The following is a 16943-nucleotide window of genomic DNA, read 5'->3' as shown; positions in this document are numbered from 1 at the left end:
GTGGTCGGGGAGCCGACGCCCCGCCTCTCGGTCTCGCGGGGCTCCTCCCTTGCCGCCTGCGTAGCCCCACTCCCAAGTCTTCTCCAGCTACGCCCACACGCTGGCCGGGCCTCTCCCCCTAGTCACGTTCCCTGCCTCCTCTACTGGTGGCAGGGGAAGGAGGTGGGAGGCGGAAGGACTGCTTCGGTTTTACGTTGGAGACACTGGGATGACACTGGAATGTGAGGGCAACACGGTTGAGTGTGCCTTTGCCCTACTAGTGGTTAATGCAATCATAATAGCAACGCTTGAGACGCTTTATGCCTGTTTCTCAAGTAAGTCTTACATCGTGCCTACGAGGTAGCAATTACTGCTCCCATTTAACAGCTGAACCGACTGAGGTCCATGGAGAAGATTCTCCAAAGTCACACTCCCCTCTGATTATAGAACAGAAAAAAAGCATCGGAATCTCTGAGGATCACTCCCTCCAGGTGGTGGGAGGACTTCCAGAGGTATGTGAACCCCTGAAAGTGGGCACAAAATCAGGCGTTGTGTGCCAGTGAGCATTTTCTAGGTAGAGGGATCCTATTTCTCACTGGAGCCTAGAAGTGTGGGGAACTGGGCCACTTGTTACCGATGGGGGAGGATGAGGGTGGGGTCAGGGAGTGGCCTGCTGAGAAGCAGTAAATTAGTGGAAGACTTAGGAATCACATCCAGTCCAAAGGGTTAATATTCACCCAACTTACCGTGCTGTGAAGACCAGCTTGGGGACATCAATGCACCCTGGAGATGAACCCAGAAATGAAACTTTGTTCTTTTATGATAAAAAAAGTGTCCCCAGCTCCTACCCCCTCTTTCACCGCCCTAAATACACAAGGGGTGGGTGAACCACCCAGCCAGGGATGTGCCTGATCAAACAGGTCACAGGTCAATAACCACTAATGGAGAATGAAGTTGGAGCTACTCCAGGAGTTGGGCATTTTGTCTGCTTTAGCTCCCAACACCCTGTGAGGCGAGTATGATTAGTCTCATTTCGCCCAAAAAAAAGAACTAAGGCAGGTAAAGCAGTTTGCCCCAAGGTCCCACAGCCCGTGACGGCAGAGTGGGACTTCTTTCTGCCCTCCAGATTCACTGTGCTAGTGCACTTCAGAGACGCCCCTGAGCTTGGTAAGGATCCTATTCACAGCTCTCCCAGGCCCGGAGTTCCAGGAACATGACCCTCTGCTGCAACAGCCTCTGGGGTCGGGTCACTGGGGGCTGGGCTGGGGGTTGAGCAAACAGAGCAGTAGAAAAGGCAGCTCCTCTCCTCTGGTTCCCCTCCTCCTTGTCTTGCCACTCCCTCCCTTCCTCAGGCATCAGAGCAGAGACCGCAGAGAACCTACTTCACCAGGCTCGAGGCTGGAGGCCCCGCCATGGCATCCTCAAGGCCCCTTCTGATGCTGGCCCTGCTGGCGTGGGTGGTTCTGGCTGACCAAGGTGCCGGAGGGTGTTGGTGGCCATTTGGGTCAATGTAGGGTGGGCAAGGGTGGGCAAGGGTGGTCTGGGCCTGGCCGTGCCAACTGATACCCCGTCCCCACAGAGTCATGCAAGGGCCGCTGCACTGAGGGCTTCAACTCCGACAGGAAGTGTCAGTGTGACGAGCTCTGCTCTTACTACCAGAGCTGCTGCTCCGACTACGTGGTCGAGTGCAAGCCCCAAGGTGCGTTCAGAGTGGCTGGGCGGGCCTGGGGTCCCCTCTGCAGCTGGAGACTCACTACCACCCTCCCTGCCTGCAGTGACTCGTGGGGATGTATTCACTCTGCCAGAAGACGAGTACAGCTTCCATGACTACCGCGAGGAGACCAGATCCAATACCAGCGTCCAGGCACAGCCAGAGGGCCCCACCCAGACCTTTGTCCGGCAGGCCCAGCCTGAAGAGACTACTGAGCAGGCACCTGTTCTGAACCCTGAGGAAGAAGCCCCAGGACCTGGGCGGGAGAACTCAGAGCCTGAAGTGGGGACCGTCATGCCCGAGACTGGTAATCTAGGGATCTCCGAGTCCCCAGCAGAGGAAGAGCAGTGCAGTGGGAAGCCCTTCGACGCCTTCACCGACCTCAAGAATGGTTCCCTCTTTGCCTTCCGAGGTGATCTGAGGGGCAGGTTATTGGGGTAGGGGTCTGCCCCAGGAGCATCCTCCCTCACACAGCCTCCCTCCCTCTAGGGCTCTACTGCTATGAGCTGGATGAAAAGGCAGTGAGGCCTGGGTACCCCAAGCTCATCCGCGATGTCTGGGGCATCGAGGGTCCCATTGATGCTGCCTTCACCCGCATCAACTGTCAGGGGAAGACCTACCTCTTCAAGGTGCCAGACCCAGGGGCTGTGGGTCAGGGCCGAGCGTATCTAGGCAGAGGATGAGGGCTGCTGTGCCCAGGATCAAAGTAGGCAAGAAGGCTGGATTCTGGCCTGTGGTCCCTGGCTGGGGCTCTGTGAGGACACAGAAGCCCAAGGCTCCAGGTCCTGGGTGACAAGCCTGGAAGTAGGGCTGCCGCCTTGGGCGGGGACTCTGCCTCTGTGCACAGCCAACTGCCTCCTCACCCTCTTCTCCTTCCCGACCCCTCAGGGTAGTCAGTACTGGCGCTTTGAGGATGGTGTCCTGGACCCCGATTTCCCCCGCAACATCTCTGAAGGCTTCAGGGGCATTCCGGACAACGTGGACGCAGCCTTGGCCCTCCCCGCTCATAGCTACAGTGGCCGGGAGCGCGTCTACTTCTTCAAGGGTACTCGGGAGGTGGGAGGCAGGGTGCGCACGCGCTGCAGCAGTCTTGGTCTTCTTTAAACTTCGCTGGCGACAGGCCTCAGATTATCCCCACCCCCCTCGCCAGGAGCTCCTAACTTCCGCAGCCTCTGGGCTTTCCAGCCTTGCTCATGGCCACCCTTCCGCAGGGAGACAGTACTGGGAGTACGAGTTCCAGCAGCAGCCCAGCCAAGAGGAGTGCGAAGGCAGCTCCCAGTCGGCCGTGTTCGAACACTTTGCTCTGCTGCAGCGGGACAGCTGGGAGGACATCTTCAGACTTCTCTTCTGGGGCAGTTCCTCTGGTACAGAGGGAGGGCAACTCTTGCGTACCCATCCAGAGGGCTGGGATCCCCCAGGGTAGAGGTAGGGCTGAGCTGGCCTGAGGGGCTGTGACTGTGCATCTATCGGTCAAAAGCTGTTTGCTCAGGCCAGACTTTGCTTCTGTTGACCTTTGTAGGGGAGGCCTGCCTCCACCCGGACCCCACACCTTGGACTTTGCCTAGCACAGCCAAGAGCACAGCCAGCAGAAGGAGGAGCTGTAGCTGAGGCAACCGGGGAGGGATATGGTGGAGGGAGGCCAGGGGAAAGCGTATCGAACAGGTAGTCGGAAGGCTGGGATGCTGGGCTCTGCCATTAACTTGCTGTGTGTCCTTGGACAAGGCATAGCCCGTCCTTGACCTCCAGGGCTCCCCATTAACCCCTTCCTTGCCACAGGTGGTGCTGGAAAGCCCAGGTTCATCAGCCGGGACTGGCATGGTTTGCCTGGACAAGTGGACGCGGCCATGGCTGGCCACATCTACATCTCAGGCTCAGCTCCCCGCTCCTCTCGGACCAAGATGACCAAGTCTGCGCGTCGCAATCGTAAACGCTACCGCTCGCGCCATGGCCGTGGCCGTGGCCGGAGACGCAGCCAGAACTCCTACCGGCAATCTCGCTCCACCTGGCTGTCCTGGTTCTCCAGTGAGGAGTTGGGCCTGGGAGACTATAACTATGATAACTACGAGATGGACTGGCTTTTGCCTGCCACCTGTGAGCCCACCCAGAGCGTCTACTTCTTCTCAGGAGGTGGGAGCCCTCGCCAGCCCTGTAGCTGGTCTAGCTGGGTCATCCCTGCTGTCCCTGGTCCTCATGGGCTGAACACAGCCCTTGAGTGGTGACTCCAAAATGCCAGGCCGGGAGTCCTCTGGTGCATTGTGGATGTTCACTTACCCTTCCAGGAGAGACCCAGGTCTTAGGGCAGGATGGGCAAGGCCAGGCAGGGTCTCATGCACCCTCTCCCAACCTCTCTTCCAGACAAGTACTACCGAGTGAACCTTCGCACGCGGCGAGTGGATGCTGTGATCCCTCCCTACCCACGCTCCATCGCCCAGTACTGGCTGGGCTGCCCAGTCCCTGCCCACGAGTAGGAGTCCGAGTCCAAACAGCTGGGCCTCTGCTGCTCCCTCCTCCAACATCCTCCTCCCAGCTCAATAAAGATCCCTTGGCCCTGAGTTTAAGACTACTGTCCTGACTGGGGTGGACAGGCAGGAGGCAGGGATCTGCCTGGGTAAAAGAGGGGAACTTGGGCAGTCAGTGTGACTTGGGGGAGGGGACAGAGAAGATCCTTCTTTGTGTCCACCCTGTGTTGGGCTCAGGCCCTCTCCACGAGCCAGAAAAGCTGTGGGTTGGGAGAGCCTCGTGAGAGAAAGCCTTCCTCGCACACGGAGCAGCCCCCAGCAACCCACCAGCAGCTAAGCAGGAGCTTGGACCCCTCTGAGGACGACAGGAGTCACCAAGCTACCCTACCCAGCCCTGGGTTTGTTTTGCCCCTTGTCATTGACTATGGTCTTGGAAGGGGCAGGGGCGCAGGAGGTGGTGGGTTCCAGCTCAGCTTTTCTGCCCATCCTGGACCTGAAGTGCTGTTAGCTCAGACCCTTGGGTCCCTGGGGAAGCGGTCACTGTGCTCCCCCAAACCTATCCCTATGATAATGGGCCTTTGAGGTCTCTGTCTTGGGTCTGGGGTGCAGAGCACTGAGGCGGGAGAGACAGGAAGGGCAGGAACTGAAAGGAAATTCAAATGCACCTATTTCTCTTAGAAAAGTGGCCCAGAAGACTTCCAAACGATGAGTACACTGTAAAAACAAACATCTTTCTCAAAACCCCTCAAATGTACTTGTGGAACCTCCTCCGGTTCCAAGTTCCCGGACTGTAGGAGGTCCATCTGGGCTCTTGAAGGGCCAGGGACAAAGGGCTAGGAGCAGGCAAAGCTCTAAAGCAGAACTGAGGGTGATCTGGTGGCGACATCTGCTCCCAGCCCTGCTGAGCGGAGGGTGGCTGCCGCTCATCTGCTGTCCGGCTTCTCATCCTGTCCAGCTTCCCCAGCCCCATCCTCAGTTGTGGGATAGGACTCCACCCACTCTCCCCCAAGGCAGCCAGCACCAGAGCCCCAGGAGGAGCGTCTAGAAAGGGATCTCGTTGGCTTCCTGGATGGAGCCCTGGGAGGATTTTCACAAAGTACAGGATTTCAGACACAGACTGCCAGAGTTTGAGCTTTGAGGAGGGGGGCTGGGGCCAGCTTCTTTTGTGAAGCCCCAGAGGAACAGGGTTGCCCCACCCATACCCCTGCAAGCCCCCTTTTCCTCCGGGGCTTCTCAGCCCTCCTCGAGCTGGATGCTAAACCTCCCGCCTCCTGGAGGCGGGGCCAGCCTTCTGAGCAGGATAAAACTCCACGCGGAGGGGAGAGGTGTGGGCACAGCCTTGGCATGGCCATCGGGCTCCTAACTGTGCCGGCCCCATGGCCAGTCCAGTGGACGCGTCCCCTGCAGGTGATCTGGTGGGGAAAGGGTGGGCAGGGCGAGGATGTGGGGAAGGTATGATGGGGAAGGTTGAAGAGGGGTGGGGAGTAGGAGCTTCAGGGTCTGTTGGCTTTGATGCTGCAGTGGAGGCTCTTGCAAGGAGTCCTGACTTGACCCCCATCCTGGCCTGCAGGCCATGCCAGTGGGTTGGGTCCCCACCGGAGAAAGAGGACTACCTTCAGCAGAGGGCAGCTGCTGGAGTTGGAGCGGGTGTTTGCAGCACGGCCTTACCCTGACATCGGCACCCGTGAGCACCTGGCCCGGGTCACCTGCCTTCCTGAGGCCAAGATACAGGTGAGCTGTTCCCCTCCCCCTGACCTCAGGGTCAGGGTGCTCTCACACAGCAGATTTCTAAGCTTGAGTCACAGTCCCTTCTCTCTGGATATCCTGCCTCCAGGTTCTGCTTTCCCTGTACCTGGGGGGAGGGGATGCTGGCACCGGAAGAGACTCCTTCTTTCCTTACCAGGTGTGGTTCCAGAACCGCAGAGCCAAGAGAATCAAGAATAGGAAGCCAGGAGGCCTAAGTCCCAGGCCCGAGCCTCCCCAGAGATCCCTTTCTCTTCCGGACACCATCCAGCAGTCCTGGGAGCCCCGCACCCTTGGCCAGCCTCCACCCTCCAACAGCACAGCTCAGTGTGCCTCTGTGTGTCGACATGCCTCCTGTCCAGCTCCTGGCTTGGGTTCAGGGCAGGGCTGGGTAGGGGCTAAAGCTACGGCCCCATGGGGACCGGCTGGGGCTTCAGGGGTCCATGTCTCTTCAGAGCGAGCTGCTCCCCAGACCTCACTGGGCAGCCTGTCTGACCTCATCTATGCCTCGGCAATTGTCACCAACATGGACCACTCCTAATCTAGGTCTAGAACTTGCAAGTCCCTTCCTCTGGCTCCTGTAGCCCATCCTGCCCCTTAAGACTGAACACACCAGAAGCGGATCCCCTGCCCTCTCCTTTTACACCAGGGAGTTCTCTTATGGGAAGAAAGATTAGCTCAGGGATCCCTCTCTTCCGCTGTCCTCCAGGCCAGCCTAGATGCGGGTGCTATGGAGTGACAAGGGCCTGGCTTCTGCTACCCAGCACCTGCCCCTCCAGGGACACCTGCCCATCATCTTGGCAGGAGGTACCTTACAGAGGGATGAGGTGGGAGCCCATGTTTCCCACTTTTCCTGCCAGGCCTGGTCCCCAATTCTTCTCATGCCAGCTGACAACACGTCCCCCCTCTAAAGGAGAATGGGCAGCTGCCCCTCACCCAAGGGCCCTTCGGGCCATTACCTAACTGACTGTCAAGTGAGCTAGGAGAGTGCCGATCCTCATTTTAGACTGCAGGGATCAATCCTTAACAGATCAGGGCCCCCTCTCCTGTCCTCCTGCCACCTGGATGAATTAATCACAACCATGGATCTGAAGAGGGAGTGATATTAAAGTAATAAAGTAGAGATAGGAACGCAGGGCTTACGTTTATTTAATTTTCACAAATATCAGATTGGCTGCCCTCTGACCTGGGGCTGCGGAGACAACCTGACAGATTTCGGGATGGGGTGGGTGTGGTGCATGTGGTAGCATTGGGTTTTGATATCACTGTCGTCTGTAATACCAACTAATCTCCAAATAAAACCCAAACTCTGTACCTTAATCTGGATTGTTGTGTGCTGCAAATGAATTGGGACGACGGGGGCCGTTTGCTTTTGAAATTTATCTCCATCACCTAATCCCTAAACAGGGCCAGGTTCCCCGCAGATTCTGGGTGGGAGGTATTACCCAGGCTTCTGCTGGGATTGGTTAGAGGGAGAGTTAATCGAAGGGCTTAGGGCTCTGGCTGACAGACCCTGGAGAGATGGGAGCCTCAGCTGCATCCCCTGCTCCCGGTCCCACTTGTTCCAGGACACTCCAGCTGCCTCCACTCCTGGAGCTGCTCTGCCTCAGGAAGAAAATCTTGGGATCTGCAGTTGGTCTGTGCCGGATTCAAATCCTGCCTGCTGTGTAGTCTTGGAACTCTTCAAAAGCCTATGAACCCGAAAAATGGGGATGATAATACTCATCTCCTCTCTGTGTTGGGAACAAGAAGCAATAATGTAGGTGAAGGGCTTCACGTGGTGCGTGACACTTAGTAAAAGCTCTCAACGCACGCTAGTTCCCGCTCACTCCCCCTACGGCGGGCCATGAGAAACTGGGAAGGTCCCAAACTTCTTGCTCCTCTGGCCTCCTGCCAAGGACTCCCCTTTCTCCTTGGGAAGCCCTGGACCCAGACTGCACTGGAGAAAGCACGGTATAGTGAAACAGAGGGAGTGGCTGGGGCTGAGAGCAGAGTTCCCTTCTCTGGGATGAGAACTAGAGGACGGGTCACCTGATTCCTATTTCTCATTCTGCCTTTGCAGATGGACGCCACCTGCACCATGGCCATTTCCTCAGCAGGCACTAAGGCTTTGACTGCTTTAGTCTCAGAAGCCAGCCCATAAAGGAGCTCTATATTAATGCCACAGAAACCTATTGGCTTGTGAGTAGGGGGCTGGGGTCAGGTAAGGATGCCATCCCAAGAAAGAGGAGTGTGTGGGGAATTGACTCCAATGGCATCCTGAGAAGATGCCCTGGGTCAGAAGCTATTTAAGAAGCCCTGCTCCACGGGAATTCCCTGGCGGTCCAGTGGTTAGGACTTGGCCCTTTCACTGCTGTGGGCCCAGGTTCGATCCCTGGTCGGGGAACTAAGGTCCTACAAACTGCTTGGAAAAAAAAAAAAAAAAAAGGTCTGCTCTTTATCTAAAATTTGGAAGTCTTTCAACCTGAATCCAGGTACATGGTGGCTGTGAAAACTTGAGGATATGTGTGCCCCCCGGCCCACGGAGTTTAGCACAGGTAAGTACAGCCATGACTCTCCACAAAGCTTCAGTGTAAGCTTTTTTTTTCTCTCTCATGTTTCAGGGTTTTATAACAACTTATTTTGCACAATAATATCTTTGTATAATAATTTTTATTTTAAAATGTATTTATTACTATAATCTACTTAATCATCTTACTGCTGATTTTTAAGTTGAATCCAATATAGAATTTTATTTTTTTTGGCCTCGCCGCTCAGCTTGCAAGATATTAGTTCCCCAACCAGGGATTGAATCCAGTCCCACGGAACACCAAGTCCTAACCATGATGTCTCCATGTTGCCTGTGAAGTGAAGGCTCATGTCTGCCCAGTTCAATGCCTCTCACCCTTCTCACCCTGGAGTTGATAAATTACCAAATTTCATCTTTCCCTTTTTTTTTTTGGGCTGCACCACACGGCTTGCAAGATCTTAGTTCCCCAACCAAGGATCAAACCCATGCTCCCTGCAATGGAAATGCAGAGTCCTAACCACTGGACTGCCAGGGAATTCCCTCCAATATAGAATTTTATTATTAGACATAACTCTGAGATGAACACTGGCATGTATTACAAACATCACTTACAGATATTGATAAATCACTTTTTTGTGTGGGTAGCTTTTATTTTTATTTATTTTTTAGGGGGTCCTATTGAATTTTATTTATTTGGTTTTGGTGCTTTAAAATTTTTTTTAATTTTATACTAGAATATAGTTGATTTACAATGTTGTGTTAGTTTCAGGTGTACAGCAAAGTGATTCAGTTATACATATAGATATATCTATTCTTTTTCAGACTATTTTCCATTATAGGTTATTACAAGATATTGAGTATAGTTCCCTGTGGTACACAGTAAGTCCTTGTTGATTTATCTATTTTATATAAAGAAGTGTGTATATGTTAATCCCAACCTCCTAATTTATCCCTCCCCCAACTCTTTCCCCTTTGGTAACCGTAAGTTTGTTTTCTAAGTCTGGGAATCTGTTTCTGTTTTGTAAATAAATTCATTTGTATCATTATTTAGATTCCACATATAAGTGATATTATATGATATCTTTAACTTACTTTCACTCAGTATGATAATCTCTAGGTCCATCCATGTTGCTGCAAATGGCATTATTTCATTCTTTTTTATGGCTGAGATAAATTGCTTTCTAAAAGGGCTGTTGGTATGCCTTTTTTAGATACTTATTTTTATTTTTTTATAAATTGATTTATTTTTTTATTTATTTTTGGCTGCCTTGGGTCTTCGTTGCTATGCGCGGGCCCTCTCTAGCTGCGGCAAGCGGGCGTCACTCCTCGCCGCGGTGCGCGGGTCTCTCACTGCGGTGTCCTGTTGCCGAGCACGGGCTCCAGGCACGCGGACTCAGTAGTTGTGGCGCCTGGGCGTAGCCGCTCCGCCGCACGTGGGACCCCCCGGGCCCAGGCCCCAAACCCGTGTCCCCCGCACTGGCAGGCAGACTCCCAACCACTGTGCCAGCAGGGAAGTCCCTACTTTTTTTTTTTTTTTTTTTGCGGTACGCGGGCCTCTCACTGTTGTGGCCTCTCCCGTTGCGGAGCACAGGCTCCCGATGCGCAGGCTCAGCGGCCATGGCTCACGGGTCCATCCACTCCGCGGCATGTGGGATCTTCCCGGACCAGGGCACGAACCCGTGTCCCCTGCATCAGCAGGTGGACTCCCAACCACTGCGCCACCAGGGAAGCCCCCTACATATTTTTTAAATACCTCTTTTTGCTGATCCCTGATGTAGATCATAACTGTGCAGATATCTTTAGGTCAGTGTGTGAAATGTTTTCTCTAAGAAGAGTTGAAATGGAGGATGGTTCTATATTACTGACTAAAGCCAAAGGACAAAGTGATGATCAGTTTAATCCCCAAGTCCGTCTCATGGCACATGAGTTGTCAGGCTCCCTAGTACCAAAGCTTAATGGTGACCCCACAAAAGTATAGGCAGTATTCTCCACTCTTCCCTCGAGCACCCTAAGTATGAAGTAAAAGAAAGGAGAGAGAATATAGAAAATTAGGAACTGCATCAGACACAATGAATACTTCAACCTCAGACTCCTGAAGGTCAGGAAGAGAAAAAAAGAGCTAACAATTATTAAGCACAGGGTGAGAATGAGTTCCCACTCCATGTTAGTACTTCATATGTACTTTCATTTGACCAATTTTCTAACTTTAGGAAGAGACTGAATAGTGTTAAGTGTGGAGAATGGTGACATGACAGCGAAGAGCCAGGGGTTCTAGTCTTGGCTCTAATAAGCTCTGTGGCCTTGGACAGACCAGGTGATCCTCCTGAATATTAGTGTCTTTGTGAATTGCTTCGTTGGGAAAATTAATCTAAGTTTTTGTGGCATTTAAAAATTCTGTGGTTCTCTGTTGTTTATTTATATTTTTGGCTGTGTCGGGTCTTTGTTGCTACGTGCCGGCTTTCTCTAGTTGCGGCGGGTGGGGGCTACTCTTCGTTGCGGTGCGCGGGCTTCTCATTGCGGTGGCTTCTCTTGTTGCGCAGCACGGGCTCTAGGCACATGGGCTTCTGTAGTTGCAGCACGTGGGCTCAATAGTTGTGGTACACAGGCTTAGTTGCTCTGTGGCATGCGGGATCTTCCCAGACCAGGGCTTGAACCCGTGTCCCCTGCATTGGCAGGGCAGGCAGATTCCTAACCACTGCGCCATCAGGGAAGTCCCTGGTTCTCTGTTCTGATTTATATGTTTCAGAATAAAATCTGTGTATTTTTTCCCTCATTTTTCTTACTGTTCTCGGCCCCAATACCCCAGAGATATTCATTGTCAAAGGTGGAGAATGGAATACAGACCAAAGCAAATAATTCAAATAGATTTTTTAAGCACATAGCATAGATATTGGTCTGAAGGTTAAAGTTCTTTCCATTTGCAAGACCCAGTCACTTGAGAAGGGATGAAGTCTACAAGAATTCTAAAAATCTGGCTTGGCTTTGCTTATCAGGCGCAATGAGTGACTCAGTGTAGCTTTTTAACTCAATCTTAAACAGTCTGGGTTGCTAGAAACACTGTACAACGCCACCTGCATTTTTTCTCACAGTTGACATTTCTTCCAATCAACAACAGAAATCCTAAGATTTCTCAATAAAGTTATCCGAGGCGTAACAGAAGGGCCTAAGCCCTCCCTCTCTCTCATGCAGAATATTGCCCTGAGAGGCTGACTTGCTATAATTCAAGAAATTGGCAATATTGTAGAGGAAACATCTACTGAGCCAATGAGTGTATAATTTCTAAGAACAGAATAGTGTCCTGGGAAAAAAGAAGACCATGGGAGCTCATACACTGAACAAACGGAAAGACAGAATCCACCATTAGGAGCAGACCCTGACCAATTCTCACAACTATGGAAATCTTCGGGCTTTTGTGTTGTTGTGAGATTTGAAATAAGAATACACTGGATACAATAAATATTTATTGGATAAATAATAATGCTGCTATAATTTCTAAACGTCTTATACAGATTCTATCAATACACCACTAATCTAAGTTCTTAGAAGTTTAACATTACATAGAGACTTCAGGACAACCTAGGAGTCTTTGGCTCCATTTAACAGAGGAAGAACCGAAGTAGATCATTTGACCTCTCTCAGCCTCAGTTTTGCCTTCTGGAAAAGGGGCCTAAAACCACTTCCTTTTCCAACCTCCAGGATTGTTGTGAAGACAAAAAGCAATCATGTAAAACAATTAGTCAACTGTGAACTTTTACATACTATTGTTTTGCACCTATCCAAACATGTTTAAGAATCCACATAAAATAACCTACATTAGGCTAATGTATAACAATATGTACACATATCATATATATTATAAAGTGTATACTCATATTTATATAATTATACATGTAGTTAAATCTGAAAATAGTCCCCTGTCTACCAATAATATCTCCCTTTATTAGTTGAGACAATTCACAGTAGGCATACTCTCCCCACAAATACAAACAAGCACAAGGGGTTTTGCAATTAAAAGCAAACATACTGTTTTGCCATCTGAACTGTTTTCATTTTTGGAAGCAGAGCAAAGGGTGATAGGAAGGTGGGAGGTTTAAGGAGGGCTGGTGAGTGGTGGAGACGGGCAGAAGCATATAGAAAATCTGAGCAAGGCAAGCAGAAGGAAGAAGATGAAAACAGAAACTAAGATTCCAAAAACGTAGCTGCCTTGCTTCTGAGTCCACCGTCCTGTACCACCCGGCTTTCTCTTATTTGATGTCCTCTAATTGGTTCCCCTTCCAGCACAAACTGAAGAAAGGGAATCCCTTCTGCTTTCTTGGAGTCTTCTGATCTAAATTACAGGTCTGCATCAAGATGTGTGAAGCAAGGATGACCACTGGTTTCTGCACCTGGGCAAGTTCAAGGCAGTACGGTCTACTTCTGGAAAGGCCTGGATTCTCTTTACTTCCAATGGAAGAAAAAAACCCAGCCCCAGCAATGCCCAGAATGGACTGTAGAAGGCAGATGGGCACCGGGTTCAGGAGAATGTACAGATAGACCAGTTCTTTCCAGTCGTTGTCTGAGTCTCCTCTACTGCCCACTCTGTAAATTGACAGAGGATGGGGCTCCCTGCAGGAACAGCAGGTGGTCTTGGCTCGGCCCTCTGACTAACCGGAGCTGAGTACAGAGAGCCTGATGGGTTGACTGAGAACCAGTGATTGGCAGCTGGGAGCCTGGAGTCTCCAGACTTTGATGATGAAGCACGGTTACAGCTCTCCCAGCTCACCTTCCATCACCCGCACCATGATGTAGAGCTCAGCCAGACCCACCACAGAGGCCACGATCAATGCTGCCAGTACCTGCTGGGAAGTGAGAGAACCAGGCTTAGGGGATGCAGGCCAGCTTCCAGCTCTGCAGCCTCTAGCACCTAATAAGGATGGAGAGGACCTCAACCCAGCCCATAAGTTGGGGGGAAGGAAAGAAAAGAGAATCTGGATTCTCTTGAGGTTATTACCTACCTCTATGACTGTTGGCTGGATCTAATGTCCCCCTTGTTTATCACATATACCTAACCTGTTCAAGGCATTTTCACATATGTCCTCCCTTTCCCACTAACACTCCCACCTGGGGCACCCTGCCCTGACCAGTACCTACTCACCGAGGTCATTTCTGTGAAGATATACTGGCTTCCAAGGTAAGTGCAGACGAAGGCAGCTGCCACCGTGACAATGAAGTTAAAGATGGTGATGACCAGAGCCTTCACTGACCTCACTTTGGGGAGGAGCCCAAGGAAGAAACCGTTAGGTCAGCATCCTCCAAGAGGCCCTTTTATCTCATGGCTGCCTCCCCCCTCAGCTGGGTTTCCCTCCAACAGCAAGCCTGAATAGCTCAGGCTTAAACCCAGAGCACTGGAGTGGGAAGCAGGGCCATGACTGACCAGTCCCAGGACAGGCTTTAGCAACCTGATTTCCTAGTACCTCACCTTGCTTTCCCAGGTCACTGAGGGTTCCACCATGCCTTGAATCCTGGGAAAAAGAAAAAGCAAAGGATTTCAGAATGGAAGCAGCTCAGAGGCAGCCCAGCAAGTATTCATTTGTCAGTCTGGGCTCAGCCCTCTTTATTACCCAACACATTAGTTCTGCCTTCTCCATGGATTTTGTCTGGGACCAGTTGGATTCTTCTCTGGACCACAGGTCAAGCATCTCAGAGAAGAGACATAGGTTCCCAGTACCCATGTACCCCTCTCCTGCTCCGGGGCAGGAGCATACAGAGAATAGGACGGAGCCACGTCAGAAGAATGGCTCCAGGCTCATCCCCACCCTCTATAACCTTTAAGACTCAGTCACCATCTGAGCCCAGAGACTCAGTAAATGAGTTGGGAATTGTATTTGGCTTGTATGCAGCACAGAGCTTCTACGGTCCCTTAATAGTACACAAGCCAAGTTTCCATGTTGCTTCTTTCATTTGTACCTCTTCCCAGAGCAGGGCCCTGCTTTCAGGGGCTACACAGTCCATGTATTGAAGAGCGGGCCCTTACCTGACAGGTGACATTGCGGGTGATCCGCTTATATTCCTCATTGGCCAGATGTATCTTAATCTTCTCCAGACGGGCAACTAGCTCTGGGTTCTGAGGCAGAAAAATCAAATGAGAAGAATGATACTCCCAGCTTGCTAGAAAGCATGTCACAATCACTAGTCTCAGGCGACAAAGTACTAAGAAGACCCACGTACCAGTTCTGCCTCCAGTGCTTTGGAAACTATTTTTTTTTTTTTTAAATTTCAGTTCTCCAAGCTGTCAGACTAGGAGGACAATATCTGGTTCCCCAACCCCAGCATTCAAGGATTTAAAAGACAAATTTTTGAGCCCAAATGTTGATTCATAAATTTGGATGTATCATGAGTAAACCCAACTCAACCAACACCCACTCTCACAAATATATCCCTTACATACCCGAGGAGGCTTCACAACCTCTGGGAGATAGATTTCACTGCCTTCTAGGAGCTCATGAAGGTATAGTGTGGAACCTAGGAAAAAAAGATTTCCACAAACATAATGATGCATAGAGCTGAGGTTGAAGGATTAACATCAGAGAAGGGTCTAGCTCTTCAGTTCTTTCTACCAAAATAAAACATGGCCATGCCTATACCAATTCATCTCCAGGATCATTTTCAACTGGGAAGAAACTAGGACAATCCCATGTAAGTATCTCCTAGTGCTACATACTGACTTTAATTGTTGGCTCTCAATTACCCTACCAATGTCACAGCCAATAACATGTAAGCCATTTATATTTGCCTTTAAGTTACGTAATTTCCGTGGCCACAACAGAACTTGCCCTAAATAGGTTTAAGGCGTAGTGGTGGCAAATACTCACAGGACACTGTACTAGATGATCTCTAGGGTCCTTTTCAGTTCCAATAATTGAAGAATTACCCTTCACACTTCTGGGTAGGCTGTTAATTCCGGCAAAAGACCTCACATGTCAGTTAGTCCTACTGCCCCCCTTTACATGTTCAGGGAACTGAGGCCCAAGGAAGAGAAATGACTTCTCCAAGAAGAGTTAATAGCAGAGTTAGGTCTAGAACTCATATGCTACTCCCCGTTCAGATCTTTCAACACACTTTTCCATCATCCTACATCTAAAAACAAAAACAAACAAAAAAATCCCATTAGGGAAATCCCTGGTGGTCCAGTGGTTAGGACTCCGCACTTTCACTGCTGAGGGCCCGGGTTCAATCTCTGGTTGGGGAGCTAAGATCCCACAGGCTGAGCGGCGCAGCCAAAACAAAACAAAACAAAACAAACAAACAAAAAAACCCATCAGATTTGGCACTCTTGCTAAGAAATCCAGATTCCCAAACAGGGCAAGCTCACTATGCTAAGTTGTTTTTTAGTGTGGCTTAAAAGAAAGAAACTGAACCTGTGCAGTGGTATTGGGTTAGAACTTGGACTTCCTCAAGGGTCTGGTGGGCCTAAGTGGGCCTGGAAGTAAAGAGGAGACTCAAGAGAACAGAAACTGCACAAGTAAATTTTGTCATCCACGAAGAATTCCCATGGAAATTATGAAGGGAGTGGGCTCCCCAGTGTTTATGAGGTGACTCTTTGGCTGGCCAGATGATCATTCCATGGGTGAAGGAGAGTGATGGATTTGAAACCCAGTTCCCCTAAAATTGAGTTCCCTTAATGAGTTTATAATTAATCTCTCTATCCAAAACTTTATTCCCTTTCTTGTTCCCTCTAACCTCAATCCTTTGCTAACAATACTAATGAACCAGAGTCAGATGACTAAAAGTGCTATTGCTGATAACATCTTTAATGTACTAAAAGTGCTGTTACAGATATCATCATAAACCTGCAAACTCAGGTTGTTTCTCCAGGGCAAGGTAAGCTAACAGACGCCGGAGCCATGGACCACCTGGCCTGAGAATCCTTAATCAGAGACATCCTGACTCGCAAAACGACAATTAGGAAATGTCACATGACAGTGATTATTCCCAGTCTCTTTGTTCTTCTCCCTTAAACGAAAACCCCTTAACTCAAAGACCAAGCTGAAATGCATCTGAGGCTTGTCTCCCACTCCCTTGCTTGGCACCCTGCATTGAACACTGTACTTTCCTTCACCACAACCTTGCCTCAGTAGATTGGCTTTGCTGGGAATAATGCAAGCCGCGAGTTTGGATCCGCAACAGATACATCCCTCATAAAAATGCTAGAGGTAGGAAAAAAGACCTCAGGAGAGACTAAACTCTGGAAAAAAGGAGGCGACTCTGGACTGGAGACTGGGGCTCACCCCTTTCTCTCAGGTACTGATGCAGGTCCCGGATCAGGCGGAAAGAAACCAGGCGAGCGGGGCCAGCCGGACGATCGCCGCCCTTGTGCTTCTTCCCTAGCACGGCCTCAAATTCTTCTCGCAGCTTCCCGGGCAGCTGCTCTGGCTCCAGCTCCCCGCCGGCGCTCAAAGCGCGTACAAGTCGCTCGCCAACTAACAAGGAAGACGCCATGACTAGCCGACTTTAAGGTCAGGTGACCCCGGGCTGGGACTTCCGGCCGCCTGTGCCGGAAGGA

General features: G+C 50.7%; 3 protein-coding genes across 5 annotated transcripts; 2 read left to right on the top strand and 1 right to left on the bottom strand.

Annotated features, from left to right (window-relative positions):
- Positions 1-63: 63 nt before the first annotated feature.
- Positions 64-4239, top strand: VTN (vitronectin). 2 transcript variants are annotated; one of them, XM_049701411.1, is made up of 10 exons: positions 64-314; positions 427-491; positions 1332-1455; positions 1559-1678; positions 1755-2102; positions 2180-2319; positions 2579-2735; positions 2902-3054; positions 3467-3817; positions 4046-4239. In XM_049701411.1, exons 1-10 carry the CDS (start codon positions 209-211, stop codon positions 4156-4158), a joined length of 1677 nt encoding a protein of 558 aa, XP_049557368.1. In that variant the 5' UTR covers positions 64-208; the 3' UTR covers positions 4159-4239. The 2 variants fall into 2 exon arrangements, with proteins under 2 accessions (XP_049557368.1, XP_004267189.2); XM_004267141.3 differs by having other exon boundaries at positions 191-491.
- A 1286-nt stretch (positions 4240-5525) lies between these two features.
- Positions 5526-6631, top strand: SEBOX (SEBOX homeobox). Its single transcript, XM_033423400.2, has 3 exons — positions 5526-5556; positions 5720-5880; positions 6053-6631. The coding sequence occupies exons 1-3, from the start codon at positions 5526-5528 to the stop codon at positions 6431-6433; spliced, it is 573 nt and encodes a 190-aa protein (XP_033279291.2). The 3' UTR covers positions 6434-6631.
- A 5218-nt stretch (positions 6632-11849) lies between these two features.
- TMEM199 (transmembrane protein 199) lies at positions 11850-16920 on the bottom strand. Of its 2 annotated transcripts, none has more exons than XM_033423399.2 (6): positions 16669-16920; positions 14829-14902; positions 14415-14504; positions 13860-13902; positions 13536-13648; positions 11850-13236 (listed from the first exon to the last, which is right to left on the bottom strand). In XM_033423399.2, exons 1-6 carry the CDS (start codon positions 16877-16879, stop codon positions 13144-13146), a joined length of 624 nt encoding a protein of 207 aa, XP_033279290.1. In that variant the 5' UTR covers positions 16880-16920; the 3' UTR covers positions 11850-13143. The 2 variants fall into 2 exon arrangements, with proteins under 2 accessions (XP_033279290.1, XP_004267190.1); XM_004267142.4 differs by having other exon boundaries at positions 11850-13239; positions 16669-16919.
- Between the last annotated feature and the right edge of the window lie 23 nt (positions 16921-16943).

The sequence above is a fragment of the Orcinus orca genome, chromosome 19, assembly GCF_937001465.1.
Source record: "Orcinus orca chromosome 19, mOrcOrc1.1, whole genome shotgun sequence".
Lineage (NCBI taxonomy): Eukaryota > Metazoa > Chordata > Mammalia > Artiodactyla > Delphinidae > Orcinus > Orcinus orca.
Note: the sequence above shows the minus strand (reverse complement) of the source record. Positions and strands in the feature narration are given on the sequence as shown.